This window comes from Suricata suricatta, chromosome 10, assembly GCF_006229205.1.
Source record: "Suricata suricatta isolate VVHF042 chromosome 10, meerkat_22Aug2017_6uvM2_HiC, whole genome shotgun sequence".
In the NCBI taxonomy this organism is placed as follows: Eukaryota; Metazoa; Chordata; class Mammalia; order Carnivora; family Herpestidae; genus Suricata; species Suricata suricatta.
Window position 1 is genome coordinate 73,442,716 of NC_043709.1, and position 25,749 is coordinate 73,468,464.

Here is a 25,749-nt window from a genome sequence, read left to right on the forward strand (position 1 = left end):
TATACCACATCTTCTTGATCCATTCATCAGATGATGGACATTTAGGCTCTTTCCATGTTCTGGCTATTGTTGACAGTGCTGCTATGAACATTGGGGTACCTGTGCCCCTATGCATCAGCACTTCTGTATCCCTTGGGTAAATCCCTAGCAGTGTTATTTCTGGGACAAAGGGGAGTTCTATGGATAGTTTTTTGAGGAACCTCCACACTGTTTTCCATACCATAGAAGTTTTTTAGGGAGTTTCCTCTCTGCTTACCATACCTACTTCATATTATAGTAATCTGGGGTGATAGTTCCCTTCCTGGAGCAGACCCTCCATCTAAATTCTCTCAGGCAATTCAATGGAAGGTCAAGGTTCTTCCTGATCCCTCTGTTTCTTAAAAATAATCAGCATAAAGTAATCCATATGCAAAAGAGACACATTTTGGGAGAGCCTGGCTAGCTCAGTTAGAGGAGCATACTACTCTTGATTTTGGGTTTGTAAGTTTGAGCCCCATGTTGGGTGTAGAGATTACTTACATCAATAAAACTTTAAAGAGACACATTTTGGAGTGGTAAATGTTGCTCCCCTACATCAGAGAAAAAAACACAAATTACCTGAAAATGTTACTTTTTAATTTGGTTTATCAACATGATTTCATAGTAAGATCTAGAACAATCAGGACCAATATTCTACAGTAACTCAGGTTGAGACCTGCTAGGAAAGAAGCCTGTGTTTTCAGGGCCAACCAAGTTTTAACTTAAGATGAAAACAGGAAGAATGACAAATTGGAAAATAATCAACTGAGCATTTTACACGATTTGAAATAATTTGTGTAAGATTCAAATCTTATTAAAAATTAATCAAAACTTATACCATTGACCAAAAAAAGGTCTACATAAATGAAAAGAATAAAACATAAAATAAAATAGAACACTATGAAGCAATCTCTGAATTTAGAAGGTTTTTCTGAACATAATAAGAGATGGAGCTAAAGGGTCCTTTTTTAAAATAAACTTTTTAACTTTTTATTTGGTTTGATTTTATTTACTTTTTGAGAGACAGAGAGAGACAGAGTGTGAGCAGGGGAGGGGCAGAGAGAGAGGGAGACACGGAATCCAAAGCAGGGTCCAGGCTCTAAGCTGTCAGCACAGAGCCTGAGGTGTAAAATAAACTTTTTAATTCAATGTTAAATGTAATATAAAAAAGTACATAAATCATAAATATACAGCTCCATGAATTTTCACAAATTCGAATATAAAATGTAAATGTAGCTCCCACATCAAGAAACAGCTTTACCAGCACTGCAGAAGCCTTCCTCCTCCCTCTTACATTCATTATTTCCCCTCCTGCCAAGTTAACCACCTTCCTGACTTTTATTCACATACTTTAGCATTGCCTGTTTTTGAATTTTATGTAAATGGAATGGTATTGTAAGTTCTCTTTTGTGTCTGCCTTCCCTCAACATTAAGTTTGTGAGATTTGTTCATATTACATGTGATTTATCTTAATTTTTTTCATTCATTAATATATATTGCACTCTTGTCTTATTAGTTGAGGAGACAAAAACCTCTAAATCCTATGCAAATTCAATCAGTATGTTCCAAATGTAGAATTCTAGGTCCTGTTTTAATGTTGAGCAATAACAAAAAGGAAGCCTTCAATTGCATTTTATTCTCCATAAAAATTAAGGTACCACCTGCTTTACCTCAGATGGTTGTGATTTCAAGTTCCTGTTAGCATTTCCGGGGGTCCTTATTTTTTGTCCATAAATTAAAGCCTTTCTGTTTCTATTATATTCAAGACATTCAAGAATAATTTCTTATATTGATGCTTGTAGCCAAAGAACCATCTCCTAATGAAAGGAAGCAGAGTTTTAAATACCATTTCGAGAGATGGACACTTGTATAGCAAGATATTCAACTATTCAGCTCTGAAGCAACACAACATTGTTTCGTTTTTGTCATTTTTATTATCATCTCCTGCCATCCTTCCAACTATTTTGCAGTTCGTAATTTTAGTCTGAAAAAAAAAAAACAGACTATTTATATTGTAACATCCATGAAAAATGTGTTAAATTTTCCGAAAGATGAACATAAAGGCTTACCTCTTTTTCCCATTCGTGGTAATTACTTTTGGCTACCGAGTTACTAGATAAAATGTTGCTTCAATTAACATAATTATGGGGCACCTGGGTGGCTCAGTTGGTTAAGTGTGTGACTTCAGCTCAAGTCATAATCTTTCAGTTCATGGGTTCAAGCCCTGCGTCAGGCTCTGTGCTGGCAGCTCGGAGCCTGGAGCCTGGAGCCTGCTTCAGATTCTGTATCTCCCTCTCTCTCAACCCCTCCTCTGCTCACATTTTGTCTCTGTCTCTCAAAAAAAGGTAAACATTAAAAATAATTTAAACAATTAACGTATTTGTGACTTCAGGTATTTTTATCATGTGCATCCCCAAAGATTTTTGGATTCATTTCCAAAAAGTTCTCCTTTTGCTTATATTGAAGAATATTTTGCACATCTCTATAATGGTCTTATGTGTCATCTCCATTCTATAAGATAGAAAACCTTGAACTTTTCCTGTAATCAAGAGTAAAATGTGTTTTTCCTTTTATTGCCAGAAACACTGTGAGCCTTTTGCAGCAGCTGGAGATGTCCCTGAGAAAGACTTGAAGTCCTTTTCCTTAATATAACACCTCTCTAGACACAGATAGTGATTCAGTAGGCGTGGGAGACAGTTTAAACATGAATTGTTTGAAAAAACTCCCCAGGTCATCCTAATTAAGATTTGAGTTGAGAACCATTTTTCGAAACTCAATCTTTTTGAAATAGGAAAATTAAAAACTAAAACTAAAACAAAAACCTTAATTGATGAAACCATATTTTCCCCCAAGATTAGGAACTGAGTATCAATACAATTAAGTGAAACAAATGCTTTCTTGAGCATCTATAAAATGCAGATTGCTATATTAGTTATGACAGGCTAATTAAAAATTGATTGGCATACAGCCCATGAATGAAGGATATGGTCTTGCAGTGTGCAGTACAATCCTAGGGGCAAAATACTAGGCAGAGCATGTTCCTTGAGAAAGGTATAATGTGTTGTTAAATTTTAAACAAAGGTAAGTTCATATCCGAGCAGAAGTACCCAGATGTGCTCATGACAAAGTATGATAGGTGATTTATCATGAAAGGTGAGTCAGAATTTTAAAAGAAGGGATTTTGTGAACCCAGTAAGTGAAGGGTTTTGTTTTGGGCTTGTGATTGTGAGTAGGTTATAACGTATTAGAGGGAATTAGTGGGAAGTACAGAATATGTATACAAAGGTAGGTCAAGACCATATGAGGGAAAACCTCGGATAGACTGGAGATTATTTAGCGAATTCCATTGGAACTTTGAAGTCATTAAGAGATTTGGCTCCAGAATAATGAACCAAGGACATTCTAGCATGATGAGAGATATGGGAAAATATCTGTAGAATGATTTGAAATCAGGGAGACACAGAAGTACAAAAACTAGTTCGGAGGTTAAGGAGGTTATTGGGATAGTAATGAAACTCGTATTAGGTTGGCAGCAAAGGCAATAAAAAAATAATAAAACCCGTGTCATGAAAAACAACTAAATTACATTTTGAATATGCATAGAGCTTTGCAGTTCACAAAAGAGTTTTTCACCACTTTCTCATTTGATCTTTATAAGAATCCTATAGGTATTATTTATTATCTTCCTAGTTTTGCTGATAAATGAATTGAGGGTAAGTTTCTTGCTTCAGATTGTCTGCGTGGTTTGTGAGCTTTTCAGTTCTTTACACAGAATGAGGCTAGGTATTATGGACAGTGTTAAGGAAATAGAGTCTATAAGTTTTGAGTTGCTGGATCGTTACAGTTGAAGACTGAAGTAAAACACAAATCTTATATTCTGAATGTAGTTGACAATGAAATATGCATATCATTGATGGAAATAGGGAAATTTCCATCGATGTTAACTTGTGAGTTTGTGGAAATTGAGGTGGCTTTGATGGACCTGATTTTGGACTTGGTGAATTCAAACCTTTTTGTTAGCTTTTTTTCTTGAAGTTTTTATTCAAATTCCAGTTTGTTGACATACAGTGTAATATTATTTTGAAGTATACAGCACAGCGATTCAACACTTTGATATAATACTTAGTGTTCATCACAAGTGCCCTTCTTAATCTCCATCACCTATTTAACAACTCACCTTCATTCTGATAACCATCGGGTTGTTCTCTATAGTTAAATGTCTGTTTCTTGATTGTCCCCCCCCTTCTTTTTCTCCTTTGCTCATTTGTTTTGTTTCTTAAATTCCACATATGAGTGAAATCATTTGTGTTTCTCTGACAGACTTATTTTATTAGCATAATAATAACTTTCTGGCTCCATCCATGGCATTGCAAATGCCAAGATCTCATTCTTCTCTATGGCTGAGTGATATTCCATTATGTATACGTACCACATCCACTTTATTCATTCATCAATTGATGGACACTTGGGCTGATTCCATAATATGGCTATTGTACATAATGCTGCTATAAACATCAGGCTGCGTGTATCCTTTTGAATTAGTATTTTTGTATTTTTAGGTAAATAGTTAGTTGTACAATTGCTAGATTCTAGGGTAGCTTTATTTTTAACTTCTTGAGGAAACTCCATACTGTTTTTAGAGTGGCTGCACCAGTTTGTCTTCCCACCAACAGTGTAAATGTGTTCTTTCTTCACATCGTCACCAACATCTGTTGTTTTTTGTGTTGTTGATTTTAGCAATTCTGATAGGTGTGAGATAATGTCTCATTGTAGTTTTGATTTGTATTTCCCTGATGATGAGTGATGCTGAGCATATTTTGACGTTGACCATCTGGATGTCTTTGGACAAATACTTATTCATGTATTTTCCCCATTTTTAAATTGGATTATTTGTTTTTGGGGTATTGAGTTTTATAAATTCATTGTATATTTTGGATTCTAACCCTTTATCAGATATGCCATTTGCAAATATCTTCTCCCATTCCATAGGTTGACTGTTTCCTTAACTGTGCAGAAGCTTTTTATTTTGATGAAGCTTTTGCTTAGTTTTGATGAGAGACTCCCAAATGTAAAACCTAGAGAATGGTCTCAATCAGACAATGCTAGAACTCATGATGGCCTCATGCCAGAGAAGCAAAAACATTAAGATCATATCAACCTGATTCTGTTGCGCATTCTTCCACAATACCCAGCTCTCTCTCCCTAACAGATGCATATATTTTGAAGACCTAGTTTGCTTTATCTCCCCCAAGATTGCTTTTTTCATTCCTCTTCTTTTTTTTTCACCCCCAATTCTTTTTTAAGTTGTATATCACAGTGGAGAATGTATATCAGGCTATTAGAAATATGAGAGTAGGGGATTGGAGAGATGATGGAGTATAAATCAGAGGTATAAATTAGAGAATCATCTATCTAAATAAAAGATCTCTTTGACACAATGGAAGTGTATGTGATTGCCTACTGAGAGTTTGGGGGGAAACAGAGCTTGTCATAAAAGTCTTTCAGTTAAGTGAAACTTTTGGTTGTAAGTGATGAAAAGATTGTCATAGTAACGATGCTGATCATTTGTGCAATAAGTTGTATTGCTATGCACTGGTCACCCATCATTTTCTCTGCGATTTCTAAATACCAAGACAATTTTACGCATATGTGTTGTATAGCTGTACAGTGTTTGTCAATCACCTACTAGTATTCCAAATACGCATAAAACTAAGCTTAGTGACAACTAAGTCCTGGAAAAACAGTTTATTAAGATTTTGCAAGTGACAAGTTCACTATAGACATGAATTTGCCAAATACCTTGACTTTGTAACAATTTTAATATTTCATTGAAATTGGCTAGTCAGAAAGTGAGAGAGAAAATGAATAAGAGAGACTATGTGGTGTGGCCAGGCCTTTTGTTATATAAATTGCTCTATAGATAGTTTGGTAATCCAATTTCAAGATCATCCAATATAGGAGTTTTAAATTTAATTTGATATCCTGAACAATTTTACACATTTCCTCTCAATACTAAAAAAAAAATCCCAATAAGAAATATTATTATTGTGGAAATGGTTTTTCCATTTTACATGACTATTAAGAAGTCATTGGCTTTCCAATCAAACTACTACTTATTCCTCTATCTTTCTAGGCAGTGCTCTTATCTCCCATCAACTTTTGCTTCTTAGTGTAGGAAAAATAGAGCATGGTATTCAGGATTCCAGAATCTTTTCTTTGAGACATAAATTCTTAGCTTTAGCATTTGATGTTAACTATTGTAGACATAACCTAAGAGAATTAAAACAAGACAAAAATACATTGGAGCCATTTACTCATGTTGCATCTGATCCTGTTTGGAAAGGAAAATTTTATAGTTGCTGATCTGGAGAAATATTAAGACGTAGAACATTGTCACTACCAATAAAAATTTGGTTTGGTAAATATTTGTATATATTTGGGTGCTTGGTGTTATTAATTTATTTTGTAAAAAATTTTGACCAAATGACTGACATATGTCTTTCTGATATGGCTAGGACCTGAGTTTCCTAAATGATTTTATGTCCTAAAAGTTAATTGTCTACACCTCATCAAAGTATTTCTACTCTAATTTTGATTTTAAGCTCTAATGTTCAAGTATGAGACTCTTAGTTCCAACCTGTTTGGGTATATAGAACTGGTATTCATAATTTCTAACTTGCGTCTATACCTACAAGTTGAAAAGGGAAAATAAAGCCTTAAAAATAGCTTTACTTGAAATATGCAAGAAATTACATTTGAATTATCTAAGTAATGGTCTCAATTGGCCACTTCATTAGAAATAGAAGGCACAACTTTCTTTTGTGTATACATTTCATAATATTTGGAATAATTTTTGCATTGTAGTTTAAACCAGATAATACAGTTTGCCTTCAGAGTTAATTTACTAAAAATCAGCAACATTTTAATATTAAGCTAACCTCATATAAAATTTACATTTTTGGTAATGCACTGAATTTGACACCATTAAAGAATATCTGAGAATAAACCATTCCTTTGGATTTTTCTGATCTGCTCTATGTGTATATTTAAACAGATTCAGTGTAATTATTTGGATTGAGGTTCAGTTAAAGAAAGTACTCCATAACAATCATATGACTAGGAAGTAAGGTCCTTAAAAAGAACTAGATATTTTTTTGGCATCATAATTTCTCCTATGATTAGTGTTTATTGTATAATGTATCTAAGGCTGTCAAAATCTGTAGTTTTGGATTTTTAAGTTGATTAAATACATATAGTTATAATACACGTGATGTGTATTCATTTCAATTATGTATACTATGCTAAGGGGTGTTGCAGAATTATTGGCAGCCTTTTCCAGAAACAAAAGTTTTTAAATCTCCAGATTGTTATATACATGAAAATGTATGAAAGTACATGAATATTCATAGATTATGCGACTTCAGTTGTTTGGTTTACTAACACTATTCTGTGATTATACATCTAGAATAGAGATAAAAGCTTCTAAACATATTTTTGGTCACAATTTGTGATTTTCTACATAGATAGAACAAAATAAACATACAAACGAGAAGAATTTTCTGATGTGCCATTTTCCATTTATGTTTAAAATGAATTCATAATTGGAATGTTTATTTAAATTTATAGAAAAATATCCTTACATTTAAATCTTCACATATTTATAGTGTCCATCTGAAGTCGCTGCTATCTAAATAGTTCTTTAGTATTATGTTTCCTAAAAGTATAGAATAAGTTAATACATGGAAAAAGTCAATTGTACATGTACTTCAGATCACATGCTAATACATTTGTATATAGTAGAGAATAGTCTGAATGAAGAAGCCTAGGGAATGTATGTATTATAAACCTATATTTTAACCTCTAAATTTAATTTTAACAAATATTGATATTAGGGGTGCATTTATGGCCATTTTCTAAGACAATATTTTTCTTCCAAGAACCCAAAACAAACTTCTGGTATTCTGTTCCTAACAACTTAAGTTAATCAATCTTTTTTTTTTTTTTGAAGCGAATAGAAAAATGTATTTTATGGTTTTGAAAGGTGAAAACCTTTTACTAGAAAGCTTAATGACTTACCCAAAGTCAATAAATTCCAAAGGTAGAACTTATAGGTAACCATTATTTTTATTGTTTTGCATAGATATTTCTTTCATTTCCACTAGAAAATTCATAGCTATTATACTGTATTTTAAGGACAAGTTTTCAACTATGCTTATTATTTAAAAGGAAGAACTTGTATACATGAGTACTATCCCATCTAAGCAACCCAGACGTTGATTCACTAAGTACTTTTAATTCTTTGATTAATGTTTTAGATTTTTATCTCTTGGGAACTCAGTGATTCTTAAATTTTGCTTCAGAGTCTCCTGGAGCCTCATTTGGTTCAAAAGTGTATTCATTTATTCAAGCTTCTAACACATACACAAAAAAACTTTTATGAGGTGAGTTTTTTATTTCCATATTTTAATGCTTTGAAGAGATTCACACTGTTAAAGTAATTATAAAAATAACATGCCTCAAAAACACATAAAAATTATTAAAGCTTCTCAAAATACCTAAAAAGTTTGTGGTTCTCCATAAATAGTCTAAGAAAAAAATAATTTTCATTTCAAGAAGTATAAAGGGTAATAATGTAGGAATTCAAAGGAAGTTTTAAAATTCTTGAATGGCAAGAAATGATTATTACTTTTGTACTAAAATAAAAATAGCACACAATCTCCAGTGTCGAAATTCTTGCAAGTCTAAAAGTTCTGAGCTATCAAATAAGGCCTAAGTCAGGGATTACAGTAAATACTGTCACCTCTAAATGTGAAATTCCACCAAAGTGGGGTGATCATTTTTTTTAATGTTTATTTTTGAGAGGGAGAGAGAGACAGAGTGCAAGCCGGGGAGGGGCAAAGGGAGAAAGGGAGACACAGAACCTGAAACAGGCTGCAGGCTCTGAGCTGTCAGCACAGAGCATGATGTGGGTCTCAAACCCATCAACCATGAAATTATAACCTGATCTGAAGTCAGATGCTTAACCGACTGAGCCACCCAGGTGTCTCAGGGTGATCACTTTTTAAAATTTATAACATGTACATTTTTTACTAGCAGTGCTTGGTCTACACAGCACAAAATAAAGTAAATTTTTTGAATACTTGGTTTTATTTGAGATAAATGTCTAGGCAATTTGGTGGGACTGGGATGACTGCCTTTTGGACTTGAATGATCCAAATTGTGTATACATGTTAATTACAAACTGCAACAGCAATAACGTATGTAAGTTTGTACTGGGTACACACATTTTTCTCCCCTTGTTTAAGTCTATTAAATATAAAACCTTGAAACTAGCAAAGAAAACACTCAAATGCGTTTTCACTATACGTTTGAAAGAATTTCCATAGCAAAGGTACTTTAATTTGCAACTATTTTGTGACTCACCCTTAGCCATTGATCTTCGTTGCCCTTTTAGAGGCCTCAGTCTGTCAGGAAGACCATGGACCGTATGGGGACCGGCAGCCAGAGAAAGCATGGACACGGGTTGCTGGCTCCACAAACAAGGATGACAGGAGAGCTACAACATTTATGTTGTCTGTTGGTAGCTCTGGCATCACTGTGGGAAGTGGTGCCTCCACATAGAGTGGACAGGACACACCAGAGGCAAAGAACGGATTGTTCGCCCATGGAAAGGCCCTAACCTTGGGTAGCAGTGCACGGTGGTGTGCAATTTGCCAACTTTTGCTACTTTGGCCTGTGAGGTGTGTGTGTGTGTGTGTGCGTGCATGCACACGCGTGAGAAAGAGAGAAAGAGAGGCAGACAGACAGTGGAGTGTGTGTATGTGTGTTGCTGCTGGCAAATTTTTTTTCTTGGGCTTTTTATTAAAATATAAACTTGGTAGAGAAGCAATAGAATCCCTGTGTTTCTTCCAGTTTCATCATTGTGAAAAGCAAGACAAGATGATATTATTATCTCTTAATAACATACAGCAGTAGTCAAGGCTTACAGACAATAAACAAAGCTAGCAATATAATATGAAATCTAGATAGATGAACAGATAGATTTGTTCTTGAACTCAGGCAACTTTAAGTGCAAAAAGCAAAGTACAAACAACTACTAATTTATATTCAGCACTAGCCCAGAAATATCCTAGTATATAAATGAGCAATTTATAAAAGCTCCTGATGCGTAGCCAAAATAAATATTTTTAATTATAAATTGAATTTATCTCCTAATAACTAAAGTATATATATATTTTTTAAATTCTTGAATGATGGTATCTGTTATTAATATGTTGGAAAGGAAGTAATCACTTTGAACTGCATTTATATGGCTATAGACCAATGATAGCAGAAGAATAAAAAGGTACATGAATAGAGATTTCATATCTCATTTTTTAAAACTTTGATCTTTTAGCCAATATTGAATTCATCATCATTTTATGCTAATGCTGCTCTTGGTATTTTTTAAAAAGATTTTTAATGTTTATTTTTGAGAAAGAAAGAGTGTGGGTGTGATCGGGGAAGGGCAGAGAGGGAGACATAGAATCCAAAGCAGACTCCAGGCTCCAAGCTGTCAGCACAGAGCCCGATACAAGGCTTGAACTCATGAACCATGAGATTATGACCTGAGCCGAAGTTGGATGCTCAACCGAATGAGCCACTTAGGAGCCCCCTGGTATGTTTTGTTGTCGTTTTGCTTATTATAACAATAGTAAATATTATTCCATTAGTCTGAAAAAATATCACTCATTGGAATATAGTTTAAATTATAGAAACAAGTTAGTGTATCACACAGACCTTCCTTTCTAGAGATTAATGTTCAAGGTAAAAACTAGAATTCAATCACTTTGAAATTATAGAGAAAAAAGTATGTAATATGGATTACATAAAATAGTTAGAAATTGATGAAATTGGAGAATCTTAACTTCAGATATGATGTTAACTTTTTAATTAATATAATTCTAGAAAAAAAATCCAAAGATCCTGACTAGCTAAAGAAACTTCAGCCTACCTTTCAATGGATTAAATTCCATTTCTTAAATTATTGCTAGGTAAAAGTAATTTTATATTAAGAAATTTTGGCCATATACAATTTACATTGTTTAGGCAAATTTAATGTGCTTGATGATACTTTGGTGCATTTAGCTTATTAGGGCAATAGAAAATAATCAGAATCAAATTATTTTTTAAAAAGTTAGACTTTATGTGTAGTTAATTTGCATTATATCTAATAGATACACTTGGACTTTAAATAATACAACATTTAAAAATATGTATTATAAAAATATGCCTATACCCTGTATTTTAAAAAATGGAGTAACTATCTAGGCATACAGTTTGAACTTAAATGTGATAAATCATCATTAGAACATTTTCTTTATTATGGCATATATAATTTTCTATATAAATGTAAATCACATTAAAAATATTATCTTGGTCTGAGAATACGTTGTTTGTCCCAAGTCATTGTATAGATGTTATAAGTAAGTTGAAATAAAGTTAATAAATAAAATATTAAATAATAATAGATAGAAGACAAACATTATAATATATAAGTATGTATATGTGATATTCTATATTAGAATATAACATTTTATTTGTGTTTATACCTAAAATTACAATAGAATTTATATATGTGTTGTTTATACATTTTTATATTTCTGTCTATATTAGAAATATATCAAAGAGCAGGTGTGGATAAGACTGATAAAATTAGCCTAGTTCTCCTGCTGAATTCTTGATATTTGAGACGATTATTTCTGTTTCCTTCTTGAAGGCCCAGAAGTATTATTGGAATCTATGGAGGGAATAAACCAGGACTTCACAAATAAAAATTTACTTTTGTAAGCATGTGCTTATAATCTTTGTTTACTAGCACAATTAATTAATAATGATAATACTTCTGTAAATTTAGATATAGACAAGTTCGTAATCTAGGAATATTTAAAGGTCATATTTCTAGATTTTTTAGGAGGTAAACTAAGTTCTCTGTCAGGATTTGAGGAAGTTACAAGGGAAAAGAAAGATTTGATTTTGTTGGAATTTTCAAATAGAAATACTTCCTTTAAGATCCATTGGAGGCTGGTATTCTCTTGGTTTCAAAACCCCCAGAAACCAAAACTTTCTTAGATGGTTAAAAAGTCTTGCCAAATTCAAAGGCTTTGACTAGAAGAAAAGAAAAGAGAAGCAGCAAAATCAGGGACAGCTGATAATCTGTTATCTGGACTCATAAAGATGAATTTTTGTGTTGGTTGTGGGAAATCACAAATCTTAGGTCACAGGTTACCTGTAATCATGGAGTTAGTGGTTTGGTTTCAGTCACCTCTAAGGAAAACACTGCTGCTCTCCTACAAATAGAGCTTTAAACAGTAAGAATGTCTGCAACCTATGAGTTGAATTAGGGTCACCATAACTGCACTTAAATTAAAAGTGTCTCTCACTTCTGTGACTGCTTAATCTCTAGTTATTGTAAAAAGTATTGTCATGCTTGCTAGGACTGGCCCAGATTAGACAAGATAGAGGAACATGGGAAGGCAGTGTGTTTACAAACGGAGCAGACGCTAACATCTGGGACTGTTCTTTCCATGGGAAAGATCATGCCCATTTTTGAGCTGCTATCTTTTCAACGGTCTAGAGAAACTGTCTTTAATACACAGTTTGTTCACAAATTCTTGTGTGAGAGGTCCTTCAGCACAGCCTGGCACACAGCACGCTTTAGTGTCCTCTGAACGAAAGGAATCACATTGGAACAGTATAAGTCGCAGGTGTATTTAACTCCAGGATAGCACAACGCAGCATATCACATCATATGCCTAATACATCCTAATGTCATAAGCCTAATACATCCTCACTAGCAATTTTGATGGAAGCTTTCCTCAAATTTTATATATGTGGTCTGGAATCATATTCTTAATAATTGGAAAAGGACATCTTAGTAGTGTCTTTTTTAAGAAGTTAAACTCCTTTCACAGAGAAAATCAAATGAATTCTCTGATTTTGTTTTCAAAACAGTTAAGTAGGCATTGCCTCCATTTTTGGGTGAAGACGTTAAGGACCTTGAAATTGACTAACTCCAGACCACATGGTGATAGAAAAAGGGCTGAGATGGATTCGGTGCATACATGCCGTTTGTATACATTAAGTGCAAAAGTAGTTTATTGACAGTCAAGAAAGTAGGAGTTATCCATCCCAAGACAGGGTGGCCTTCAGGAAGATCACCAGAAATGCCCACAAAAGGCAATATTGCCTGCTTCTCTTTTCTCTGCCTCTGTTGGGATTGTGTGAATGCACTTCTGTGGGAAAAGGACAGTTGTTCGAATAACTCTCACAGTTGTTTCAAGAAAGTAGAGAGGGTGACGTGACTGTGGTTACTGTGATTGGCACTTGAGTTGGTCTTTTAGACTGAATACAATCTGAGGCAAACCTATTCATATCACTGGAAAGGTAAGATCACAGGATGACTGTGATATTAACCTAAATCTAGTTACAACTTTCAACAGTGCCCATTTTGTGCCTGGCAATGAGGTAGAAGCCGAAAACATGGAGATGAGTTTATCACCTTTTTCACCTTCAAGTACGGAGGCTGAGAGGGGAGTTATGTAAAGAGCAAGTACAATGCAATGCAGGATTTGTGATGGCAGAGAGATAATTGGCTTCTATAAAAGCAAAGAGGGAATGGCATGAAGCAAGAAAGGCTTCTTGTAGGACATAGTAGCTAGGCTCCAAAGTATAGGTGATGCTGGGAAAGGTATCAAAAATGGGGCGGGGGGATATACACATTTGTTAGGTAGGGACTGTCCTACAGGTTTCAAATGTAAATGTCAGTAGACAAAATCTCCCTTTTCCCTCTCTTAATGGAGCACAGAAATGATTGTAATATGCAGATTTTATTTAACAATTTTTAATAGTTTTTTAAAAATTTTTTAAATTTTTAGGTTTTTTTGTTTGTTTGTTTGTTTGAGAGACAGAGAGAGACAGTGCAAGCAAGGGAGGGTCAGGGAAAGAGAAATACAGAATCTGGAGACCGGCTCCAGGCTCTGAGCCAGCTGTCAGCCCAGAGCCCAACGTGGGGCTCAAACACATGAACTGTGAGATCATGACCTGAGCTGAAGCTGGACACAACCAACTGAGCCACCCAGGCGCCCCAAATTTTCTTTAACAATTTAATTACTTAGCTCAAACCAGCCTTTTAGAGACAAACTACTAGCTATATCGTCATAATCCATTTGCTCTAGAAATCTCTTTATTTCCTCAATTCTAAGTGCATATAATCCTTATAAAAAGTAAGGAGAACAAATTAGAGATGTAAACAGACACAAATCAGATAAGCAGCCCTGGAGTACACTTTATTTTGTAAATGCAAAGACAACATAAAATAATTATTTTAGTTGGAATTAAATTAACAGGAAATAGCAAAGCAGTATCATTGAAGCACATGGAATTGTTGGTTGTGATTTATTGTATAGTGATAATTGTTTCAATATTTACTGTATTGAAAATCATAAACAGATAAAAATATTAAAAGTTTTCATCTTTTAATTGCAGTAAAATCTGGGAATAGTTGATAATAGAGGAAAAGAGCATTATGAATCAGTGAAAATTACATTTAATACTTTCTTTAAAGTTTTTATCTATGGTGTACCAACGTTTTTTTTTTTTTATGCAGTTTATTGTCAGGTTGGTTTCCATATAACACTCAGTGCTCATCCTAACAAGCCCCCTCCTCCATGCCCATCATCCCCTTCTCCACTCTCCCACCCCTATCAACTCTCACTTTGTTCTCAGTATTTAAGAGTCTCTTATGGTTTGCCTCTTTCCTTCTCCTTAACTATTTTTCCCCTTCCCCTCCCCCATTATCCCCTGTTAAGTTTCTCCTGTTCCACATATGAGTAAAAGCATATGGTATCTTTCCCTGCCTCACTTATTTCACTTAGGATAACACCTTTAAATTCCATCAACGTTGCTACAGATGGTCAGATCATTTCTTTCTCATTGCCATGTAATATTCCATGGTATATATAAACCACATCTCTTGATCCATTCATCAGGTGATGGACATTTAGGCTGTTTCCATGATTCAGCTATTGTAGAAAGTGCCACTATGAACATTAGGGTACATGTGCCCCTATGCATCAGCACTTCTGTATCCCTTGGGCAAATCCCTAGCAGTGCTATTGCTGGGTCATAGGGGAGTTCTATTGTTAATCTTTTTGAGGAACCTCCACACTGTTTTCCAGAGCGGTTTCACCAGTTTACGTTCCCACCAACAGTGTAGGAGGGTGTCCATTTCTCCACATCCTCGTGAGCATCTGTAGTCTCCTGATTTGTTCATTTTAGCTACTCTGACCAGCATGAGATGGCATCACAGTGTGGTTTTGATTTGTATTTCCCTGATGATGAGTGACAATGAGCCTCGTTTTGTATGTCTGTTGACCATCTGGATGTCCTCATTGGAGAAGTGTCTATTCATGTCTTCTGCCCATTTCTTCACTGGATTACTTGTTTTTCAGGTGTGGAGTTTGGTAAGCATCTTATAGATTTTGGATACTAGCCCTTTATCCAATATGTCACTTGCAACTATCTTTTCCCATTCTGTCAGTTGCCTATTAGTTTTGTTGATTGTTTTTTTTGCTGTGCAGAAGCTTTTTATCTTGATGAGGTTCCACTAATTCATTTTTTGCTCTTGATTCCCTTGCCTTTGGGAATTTTTCCAGTAAGAAATTGCTGCAGCTCAGGGCAAGGAGGTTGATGCCTGCTTTCTCCTCTAGGGTTTTATGGTTTCCTGTCTCACATTCAGACACTTCATACATTTTGAGTTTATTTTTGTGTATGGTATAAGAAAGTGGTCTAGTTTCATTGTTCTGCATGCTGCTGTCCAGTTCTCCCAGAGCCAACTGTTAAAGAGGCTGCCTTTTTCCATTGGATATTCTTTCCTGCTTTGTCAAAGATTAATTAGCCATACATTTGTGGGCCTAGTTCTGGGTTCTCTATTTTATTCCATTGGTCTATGTGTCTGTTTTTGGGCCAATACCATACTGTCTTGATGATAACAGCTTTGTAGGAGATGGTAATGTCTGGGATGCCTTTCGTTTTGGTTTTCTTCTTCAATATTACTTTGGCTGTTCGGGATCTTTTGTGGTTCCATACAAATTTTGGGATTTTTTTTCTAGCTTTGAGAAAAATGCTAGTGTAATTTTGATTGGAATTGCATTGAATGTGTAGATTGCTTTGGGTAGTATTGACATTTTAACAATGTTTATTCTTTGGATCCATGAGCATGGAATGTTTTTCCATTTCTTTGTGTCTTTTTCAATTTCCCTCATAAGTTTTCTATAGTTCTAATCATACAGACCTCTTACATCTTTGGTTAAGTTTATTCCTAGGTATTTTATGGGTTTTTTTTTTTGTGTGCAATTATGAATGGGATCAGTTTCTTGACTTCTCTTTCTTTTGCTTCATTATTGGTGTATAAAAATGCAACTGACTTCTGTACATTGATTTTGTACCCTGTGACTTTGCTGAATTCATGGATCAGTTCTAGTAGGCTTCTAATGGAGTCTCTTTGGTTTTCCACCTAGAGTATCATGTCACCTGTGAAAAGTGAAAGTTTGACTTCATCTTTGCTAATTTCGATGCCTTTTATTTCTTTCTGTTGTCTGAATGCTGATGCTAGGACTTGGGCACTATGTGAAACAGTGGTGAGAGTGGATATCCCTGTCGTGTTCCTGATCTCAGGGAGAAAGCGTTCAGTTTTTCCCCATTGAGAATGATATTAGCTGTGGGCTTTTCATTAATGGCTTTTATGATGTTTAAGTAAGTTCTTTCTATCCTGACTTTCTCAAGGGTTTTTATTAAAAAAGAATGCTGCATTTTTGTCAAATGCTTTTTTTTACAACTATTGACAGGATCATATGGTTATCTTTTCTTTTGTTAATGTGATATATCACATTGATTGAATTACTAATATTGAGCCAGGCTTGTAACTCAGGAATAAATCTCATTTGATCATGATGGATAATTCTTTTTATATACTGTTGAATTCAATTTGCTAGTATCTTGTTGAGAATTTTTGCATCCATTTTCATCATGGATTTTGATCTGTAATTCTCTGTTTTTGCTGGGTCTCTGTCTGGTTTGGGAATCAAAGTGATGATGGCTGGCTTTGTAGAATGAATTTGGAAGTTTTACTTCCATTTCTATTTTTTGGAATAGCTTCAGAAGAATGGGTATTAACTCTGATTTAAGTGTCTGGTAAAGAGATGCTTGGTTTGCTCAGTCAGTTGAACATCTGACTTTGGCTCAAGTCATGATCTCATAGTTTGTGGAATAGAGCCCCACATTGGGCTCTGCTGACTGCTAGCTCAGAGTCTGAAGCCTGCATCAGATTTTGTCTCTTTCTCTCTTTGCTTCTCCCCTATTCATGCTCTGTCTCTTTCTGTCTCTCAAAAATAAATAAATGTAAACAAATTTTTTTAATTAAAAAAATAAATGGTAGTATTCCCCAGGGAAGCCCTCTGGCCCAGGGCTCTTATTTGTTGAGAAATTTTTGATAACTGATGGAATTTCTTCACTAGTTATGGGTATGTTCAGATTTTCTATCTCTTCCTTTTTGAATTTTGGAAGTGTGTGTGCATTTAAGAATTTGTCCATTTCTTCTTGTTTGTCCAGTTTGTTGGCATAATTTTTCATAGTATTCCCTGATAATTGCTTGTATTTCTGAGGGATTGGTTGTAATTAATCCATTTACATTTGTGATTTTGTCTATTTGTGTGTTCTCTCTTTTCTATTTGAGAAGCCTGACTAGAGGCTTATCAATTTTGTTTATTTTTTCAAAAACCAACTCTTGGTTTCATTGATCCTTTCATCTGTTTTTTTGGATTCTATATGGTTGAGTTCTGCCCTGATCTTTATTATTTCTCTTCTTCTGCTGGTTTGGGATGCTCTTGCTCCTCTGCTTCTGGCTCTTTTAGGTGCACAGTTAGATTTTATGTTTGTGTTTTTCTAGTTTCTTGACATCGGCCTAGATTTTCAATGTATTTTCCTCTTAGGACTGCCTTTGCCTCATCCCAAAGAGTTTGAATTGTTATATTTTCATTTTCATTTGTTTCCATATATTTTTAAATTTCTCCTCTAATTGCCTGGTTGGCCCATTTGTTTCTTAGTAGGGTGTTTTTTAACCTCCATGTTGGAGGTTTTCCAGACTTTTTCCTGTGGTTGATTTCAAGTTTCATAGCATTGTGATCTGCAAGTGTGCATGGTATGATCTCAATTCTTTTATATTTATTGAGGGCTGCTTTATGACCCAGTATATGATCAATCTTGGAGATTGTACCATGTGCACTTGAGAAGAAATTGAATCCAAAGCTTCAGGGTGTAGAGTTCTAAATATATCTGTCAAATCTATCTGTTCCAATGTGTCATTCAGGTCCATTGTTTCCTTAGTGATTTTCTAATTAATCTATCCACTGCTGTAAGTGACGTATTAAAGTCCCCTGCAATTAGCACATTCTTATCAATAAAATTGTTTCTGTTTGTGAATAATTGTTTATATATTTGGGTGCTCTCGAATTGTTAGTGCTTCCTGATGGATAGACCCTGTAATTATTACATAATGCCTTTCTTCATCTCTTGTTACTGCCTTAACTTTAAAGTCTACTTTGTCTGATATAAGTATGGTTACTCTGGCTTTATTTTGACTTCCAGTCATGATAGATATTTCTCCATCCCGTTGCTTTCATCCTGAAGGTGTCTTCAAGTCTAAAATGAGTCTCTCGTAGACAGCAAAGAGATGGATTTGGTTTTTTTATCCATTCTGCTACCATATGTCTTTTGATTGGAGCATTTAATCCATTTAGATTCAGTATTATTATCGGAAAATATGGGTTTAGAGTCATTGTGTTCTCTGTAGTGTTCATGCTTATAGTGGTGTCTCTGGTACCTTGTGTTCCTTGCAACATTTTCCTCCTAGAGTCCCTCTTAGGATTTCTTGGAGGACTGGTTTAGTGGTGATGAATTCCTTCAATTTTTGTTTGTTTGGGAACACCTTTATCTATCCTTCTATTCTGAATGACAGGCTTTCTGGATAAAGGATTCTTGGCTGTGTATTTTTCCTGTTCATCACTTTTAAAGATTTCCTGCCATTCCTTTCTGGCCTGTCAAGTTTTAGTAGATAGGTCTGTTACTACCCTGATGTGCCTCCCTTTGTATGGTAGGGCCCTTTTATCCCTAGCTGCTTTCAGAATTCTCTCTTTATCCTTATATTTTGCCAGTTTCACTATGATATGTCATGCCAAAGATTGATTCAAGTTATGTCTGAGGGGAGTTCTCTGTGCCTCTTGGATTTCAATGCCTGTTTCCTTCCCCAGATTGGACAAGTTCTCAGCTATAATTTGTTCAAGTACTTCTTCAGCCCCTTTCACTCTCTTCTTCTTCTTATGGAATTCCTATAATATGGATATTGTTTCATTTGATTGCATCATTCAGTCCTCGAATTCTTCTTTCATCCTCCTGAATCAATTTATTTCTCTTTTTCTTGGCTTCCTCTTTTTCTATAATTGTATCTTCTAGTTCACCTATTATCCTCTCTGCCTCTTCAATCCATGCAGTGGCCACCTCCATTTTATTATGCACCTCATTTATATCATTTTTTAATTCATCATAACTATGTTTAAGATCCATAATCTTTGAAGGAATAGTATCTCTTCTGTCTCCTATGCCTTTTTCAAGCCCAGTGATTAATTTTATGACCATTGTTCTAAATTTTTGGCCAGTTATGTTGCTTAATATCTCTTTTGACCAATTCTGTAGCTGTCACTTCCTCCTGGAAGTTCTTTTGAGGAGAGTTTTTCTGTTTCATCATTTTGGCTAGCTTTCTGTCTCTTGTGAGTTTTAAAAGCTTGTTATGCACTCTGCACCTATGAGTACTGCTATATTTAAGGAGGCTCATAGACTGTCCAAGGCCTGTCCATTCAGGAAGTATTCTTTTAATGGTGTCCCTTGGTCTGTCTTGTTGTGACTTGTTTATTTTATTTCCCTACTCAGTGTGATTTGGGACTCTCCGCCATGTGTACTTTGGTTTGTTTCATGAGTTAGCCCTTCCACAGCTATTCTCCTAGAGCATCCCTAACGCATGCACAATTTTCTTGGCTGGGGTGCTCCTCCTGCCCCACGCTTCCCTCTCCTCATGCTTTCTCCTAAATATTCAATGAACACTTTTTGAAGTAAGACAAGTTACAAGACAAAGATAATAAAAATTTCCATGTATTCCAAAAGATCTATGACAAAATTGACCTGGGAATGAGTCTACTTATCCACCCAAGTTCTTTGGAATTTGGAGACCAAGCACTTTATATCTAGGTTTGGCAAGTTTACTGCTACCTCCTTTTATGCCTTATGTTGATGACCTTTCAACAAATTCTCATTTCTTGGTCATCCATTTTTCTGGGTTTGAATAGATACAATTATGTGTTTTCTTTATCTCACAGAATTATTGTCCTGAAGCTGAAATGCCATTTGTGACACCATACATTTTCTCCTCTACGACACATCTTAGCATTGCATTTATATGACATGCAAATTCAGTGTTTTATTCAAAATGATAATCTTGAACAAGGTTCAGAAGTGGAGGAGCAAATGTTTTATTCATTCTTTCACTTATTTATGTCCTGTCTTACTCTGAAAATATCCAAGGTAATTTACAGAGATACATGTAATAAGACATGGTGAACTATAAACTGGGCGAGGAAATTGAAGCAAAGGGAAAATTAGGGTAAGAAATCTGAAAAGTCTGTAGAGGACAGCATGTCATGAGGACATATCCTGCAAGAAATGGCCATAGATCTGGGTGTAAGCCCTCTAACAGCTGATGCACGGGAGAGAATCTCCATTTCATAATAAACAGGATCATTTCAGAATAGGAAACACAAATGTAAGCAGATTCATAGCATTAAGGCCCTAGAGAATTGTACCTCATTGTTCATCATTGAATTCTGTAGAGAGTAACAAATTTACTGAAACAAAGCAGAATAAAATAGTAGAAAATTGCTTCTTAGAGAGCTCCATAATGACTTCAACAGGGGTGCATCAATGTGCCATATGATAAACTTGACCATTGCAATTAGGTCCAGATTTGCCACTCTGCTGGACTTACTTTATCAAAATGGGTATTACATGTTCTTGAGACTTGATTCAGTAGTTGTATTTAGTTGAAATCAGTAAATATTGTTTCTCTCTACCAAGTTTTTGATTAGTGTTGAGTGGTAGGAATTTAGTGTTAATAGTGATAGCTGAATATTGAATTTAAACAATTAACCAAATGATTACCATAGTCAGAAAACTACCATATGGACTTAAGTGATCTCGACTTTATTTTAAGCTCTCTATGTTAAGTTCCCACCACTAGTGTGGTAAACTCTGTTATATAAGGCTTGCCCACAGTTATCAAAACCAAAGCATTGTGCTTCAAGTGCTCTAATATAATGGTTTATCTCCATGACTTAAAAAAAATTTTTTTTAATGTTTATTTACTTCTTGAGAGAAAGAAAGAGAAAAAGAGTGTGAGCGGGTGAGGGGCAGAGAAAGAGAGGGAGACAGAGAAACTGAAGCAGGCTCCAGGCTCTGCACTAGCAGCACAGACCTCATGCAGGGCTTGAACCCATGAATCATGAGATCATGACCTGAGCTGAAGAAAAAGGCTTAACCAACCGAGCCACCCAGGCCTCCCTGTCTCCATGACTCTTAAGATATTTGAAACACGCACAACAATGGAGGAGGATAGATTCTAAACAGAATCTCCATAACTCAGTTTTTAAGGTCACAGTGAAAGATACCAAGGTTATGAGATTCTGCTTCTGAAGGTCAAAGAGAATTATTTCACTTATTAGAAATATGTGGCTCTAAAGTACTATTTTATAATTTTCCCTGTATAACTTCAATGAGTGAGTTCTAGGAGATTGGGTTCATAAATACAAATACATTTACCATTGTTTCCAGCCCTCTTTCCTTTCACATTTTGATGTGTGTGGATCTGCTTCTAGAAGTTAAATCCAGAAGGGGTCAGGGTGGTACTGGTAAAAAGAAGAATGTCCCATTTAGAATACTCTGATGTGTGTGCAAGATCTTTGACATAGGGGAGAACTGAGAGGCTGGAATCTAAATGAGCTCTCTTTTAAATAATGTTATAAAGCATTTCCCATTGCAAAAACTACTGAAATTAATGACAACTAGTTTTTTCTTCTAAATGCTATCTTTAGAAATCAGTGTTGGGGCTGGCTAGATAGCAACTTATTTGTTGTTTGTCACTGGTCATCAGGTCTATGGAAGATGATGGATTTTGGTTTATTCACAACTAAGCATTAACCCTCCCTGGAGTTTTGGGAAATATATTTATATTAGTGATAATGAACACCTTGCATTTGCAAAATGAATGGGCCAAGCTTAAATTCTCTGATATAAATAGCAGAGACATCCCTCATGGTTTGTTATACCCGTTTAGTTCCTACCATCTTTATCATCTTCCTCTGTTGCATTACATTTCACCATTTTACGAAAGCCAGCATTTCTTAGCAGTGTGTGTTCAAATTACAGAGTAGCAGAATACAGGTCCCCTCTAAACTACTGAATGCATAACATGTTTTTTACTTTGCTAGGTAAACTTTAGTAGTCACACGGACAGGGATTTTATAGTGATAACTAACACATGTTTAGTCAATCCCTGTGCCTCCCCAGCTCAACTGAGAAGGCACCTGTCTAAGGCCTGCTTTCTGAGAAGGCAGTGATGATTGGTTCAAGGTGAAAAAACTCAGAATAAATATGTGGATATTAACAATGTACTTTTAAACTATTATTATTGAAAATGAAGTTTGGTGACTGTTATCCATGTTAATATGGGAATACTCTTGAAAAATAATGTCCTATTACATCCTGGTCAAAAGGAAGTAAAAGGGGTTTTTATATATTGTATTTGTGATTATTGATGTAAAGAATAATGTCTTGAGTGTCTTAAACCTTAATCCTATTTTAATAAATTATTAATCATTTTGATAGCATAGATGATGAAATGTCTGAGGTATGAGTAATTAAACTAAAATACCATTTGAAATATTAATATTCAAATTAATATTTGATAAATATTAATCAAATTGAGATAAATTGTGTATTATTTGAATACTAACAAAATTTAATTTTTGAGTGTGCATATGTAGTTTGGGGTTAAAGAACAATGACATTATGTATGGGTTCTCTTTTAAAATATGTTATTAAGTTATGCTCATAGTAATTTTTTCATGATTAAACATGCATTTGCAAAAAGTTTTAAGATGTAATTCATAAATGTTTGAAAGCTAACCCTATATATTTTGCCCTTAATTTTAGTCATGATTTCATTGGAGAATTTACAACAAGCTATAGGGAACTTTCTAGAGGACAATCACAATTCAATGTATATGAGGTAAGAGGAATTTTATTCTATTATTATTTTCCTCTGGAATAAGTAAAATTATGCTTTGAAAGTATAGATTTTGTAAAGGACAATTGGCAAAGGTTAACTAAGTACTAATATATGTAAGAGTCTTTAGGCTTACTGAACAGACTTGTTTCTGAGACTGAATGATGTTATTTCTGTTAAAGTTCCATGATCTTTTAACTCTATTTTGAGAAATTTAAAAACTCTTGCCTATGAAGCTTTTTATTATTTTTAAAAATTCAATACGAATGCAAGTTCATTTTTTTGTAAACCTCACTCTTTGTGTTTTGCCTTCCTACCAACCTCCTCCCCCAAACCGTTTTAATAAAATGAGAAAAATATGCATTTTCAGTATGTCAACATGGTGTTATAAAATGAACTGTGTGGTCTGTTTAGTATGATTGAGCAACTTCCCTGTTGTTTAGTTGATGACTGAAGGGAATGACAAGGTATGATTCAGTCATTAAAGAAATCCAAGTTATTAAGGCAAGCGCAGTAGTTATTTCTGCCTTAAACCTACCTTGCCACTTAGCTACCGGATATGTATTGAGCACATGGTATATTTTGGCACTGTTAATACTTGAGCTAAGCTACCTGTACATTCTCTATAATTTTTTTATTTAACAAACATTAATAGGAAAGGAGAATATTTTAGTATTAGTCAATAATGATAACTCTCCCTGCTGGATTGACACTAAAATTGTACCCTCTTTTAAGTTAAGAGTGGAGCACTTTCCTTCTACAGCAGTAGCATTTCATTCATTCACTTATAAAACTGTTAATCACATGGCTCTTATATTCCACATTCCCCAAGGCCCTGGAGATATATAAATTATTAAAAATTTCAGTGTCTTATGGGAGACAAATACATGAAATATATTTTTTAATTTAAGAAAAATCTTTTTAAATGTTTATTTATTCTTGAGAGAGAGAGCCTAAGTGAGGAAGGAGCAGATAGAGGGGGAGACACAGAATCTGAAGTAGGCTCCTGGCTTTAGGCTCTGAGCTGTCAGCACAGAGCCTGATGCAGGGCTCGAACTCATAAACCGTGAGATCGTTACCTGAGCCGAAGTTGGATGCTTAACTGACTTAGTCACCCAGGCGCCCCTGGTGTGTTCTGTTAACTGCTATATACTGTATAGTATTTTACATAGTAGAGTATGAAATATTATAGAGCACACTTCAGAGACAAGAGCAAAGATGGGATAAGGATCAACTTTTCTATCTGGGTCTTCCAAGGAAGGACGATTAACGCTCTACACAGGCAGTGAAAGTAATATAGGTTGTATAATAAGACAGGTTGTACTTATATCGATGCCTATGTCCCCCACCTACCCTTGGGCTTCTAGATCTCCAGCAAACCGCCCCCCCCGCCCCCCACATCTGGCTCTGTGCTGACAGACAGCTCAGAGCCTGGAGCCTGCTTCAGATTCTGTACCTCCCTCTCTCTCTGCCCCTCCCCTGCTCGTGCTGTCTCTCTCTCTCTCTCAAAATAAACAAAAACATGAAAAAAAATTTAGATCTCCAGCAAAACCCAAGCTTTTAAACCCCCTCTACAACTTTACAGACTGGTTTTGGCAGATAAAGACCTCTTGTCAGTTCCTGACCAGATGGGATTACCTCCAGAACCACAGTCATGCTGGGTTGGAGCTGCTTTTGAACCTGTTAGGTCTGCAGTCGTATCTATGGTTGGAGGTGCTTTTATCAGAGTCTTGAATGGGCATGGATTCTGTCCGGTCCCTGGGTGGATGAGACTCTAATACTTTATTCAGTAGGCTGGCTTCAGGGCATACAAGGGTCCTCAGTCAGGCGGCTTATTACTAAGTGTGTGGATGTGCATGACTCCTGCCAAGGCTCTTGGAGAACTCCTGTCTGATCACTGGACAGGTCCCTAAACAGTACTGGCTCTGGACCATGCCTAAGGTGGTCAGCCACTGGGTCCCATGGCTGTTTCAGGTACCATAGCCAAGACTGGCTTGTAGACCTGGGGGTACAGATGGGTCTGTCTCCTCCCACCAGGTCCCTGGGTAGGCTAGCTTGCTTCCTGACCAAGGTCAGAGGGGCTGAGGCCAAATAAATATAAGGATATTTCATGATCTCCTGAGGTACAGACATGAGTGTCCCCTGCTGGGTCCTTGTGCCAGCAATATTGCTCACAAACCATAGCTGGAAGGAGCTGGAACTAACTATTGGGCCCTTTCAGGGTCTGGACAACTGCAGACAGGATTGTTTCTTACTGAGACCCTGGACCCATAGGACTATTGTTGGTGGACTGCAGCTGTGAAGGG

The 25,749-nt window shown here is 35.4% G+C and overlaps 1 protein-coding gene across 2 annotated transcripts in view; it reads left to right on the forward strand.

Moving 5' to 3' along the window:
- CPNE8 (copine 8) overlaps positions 1–25,749 on the forward strand; it is a 222,752-nt gene that overhangs the window by 123,620 nt on the left and 73,383 nt on the right. For both annotated transcript variants that reach the window (XM_029954822.1, XM_029954823.1), the window contains exon 11: positions 23,371–23,446. In XM_029954822.1, the coding sequence (XP_029810682.1) occupies positions 23,371–23,446 (76 nt within the window). The remainder of the gene's footprint in view (positions 1–23,370; positions 23,447–25,749) is intronic.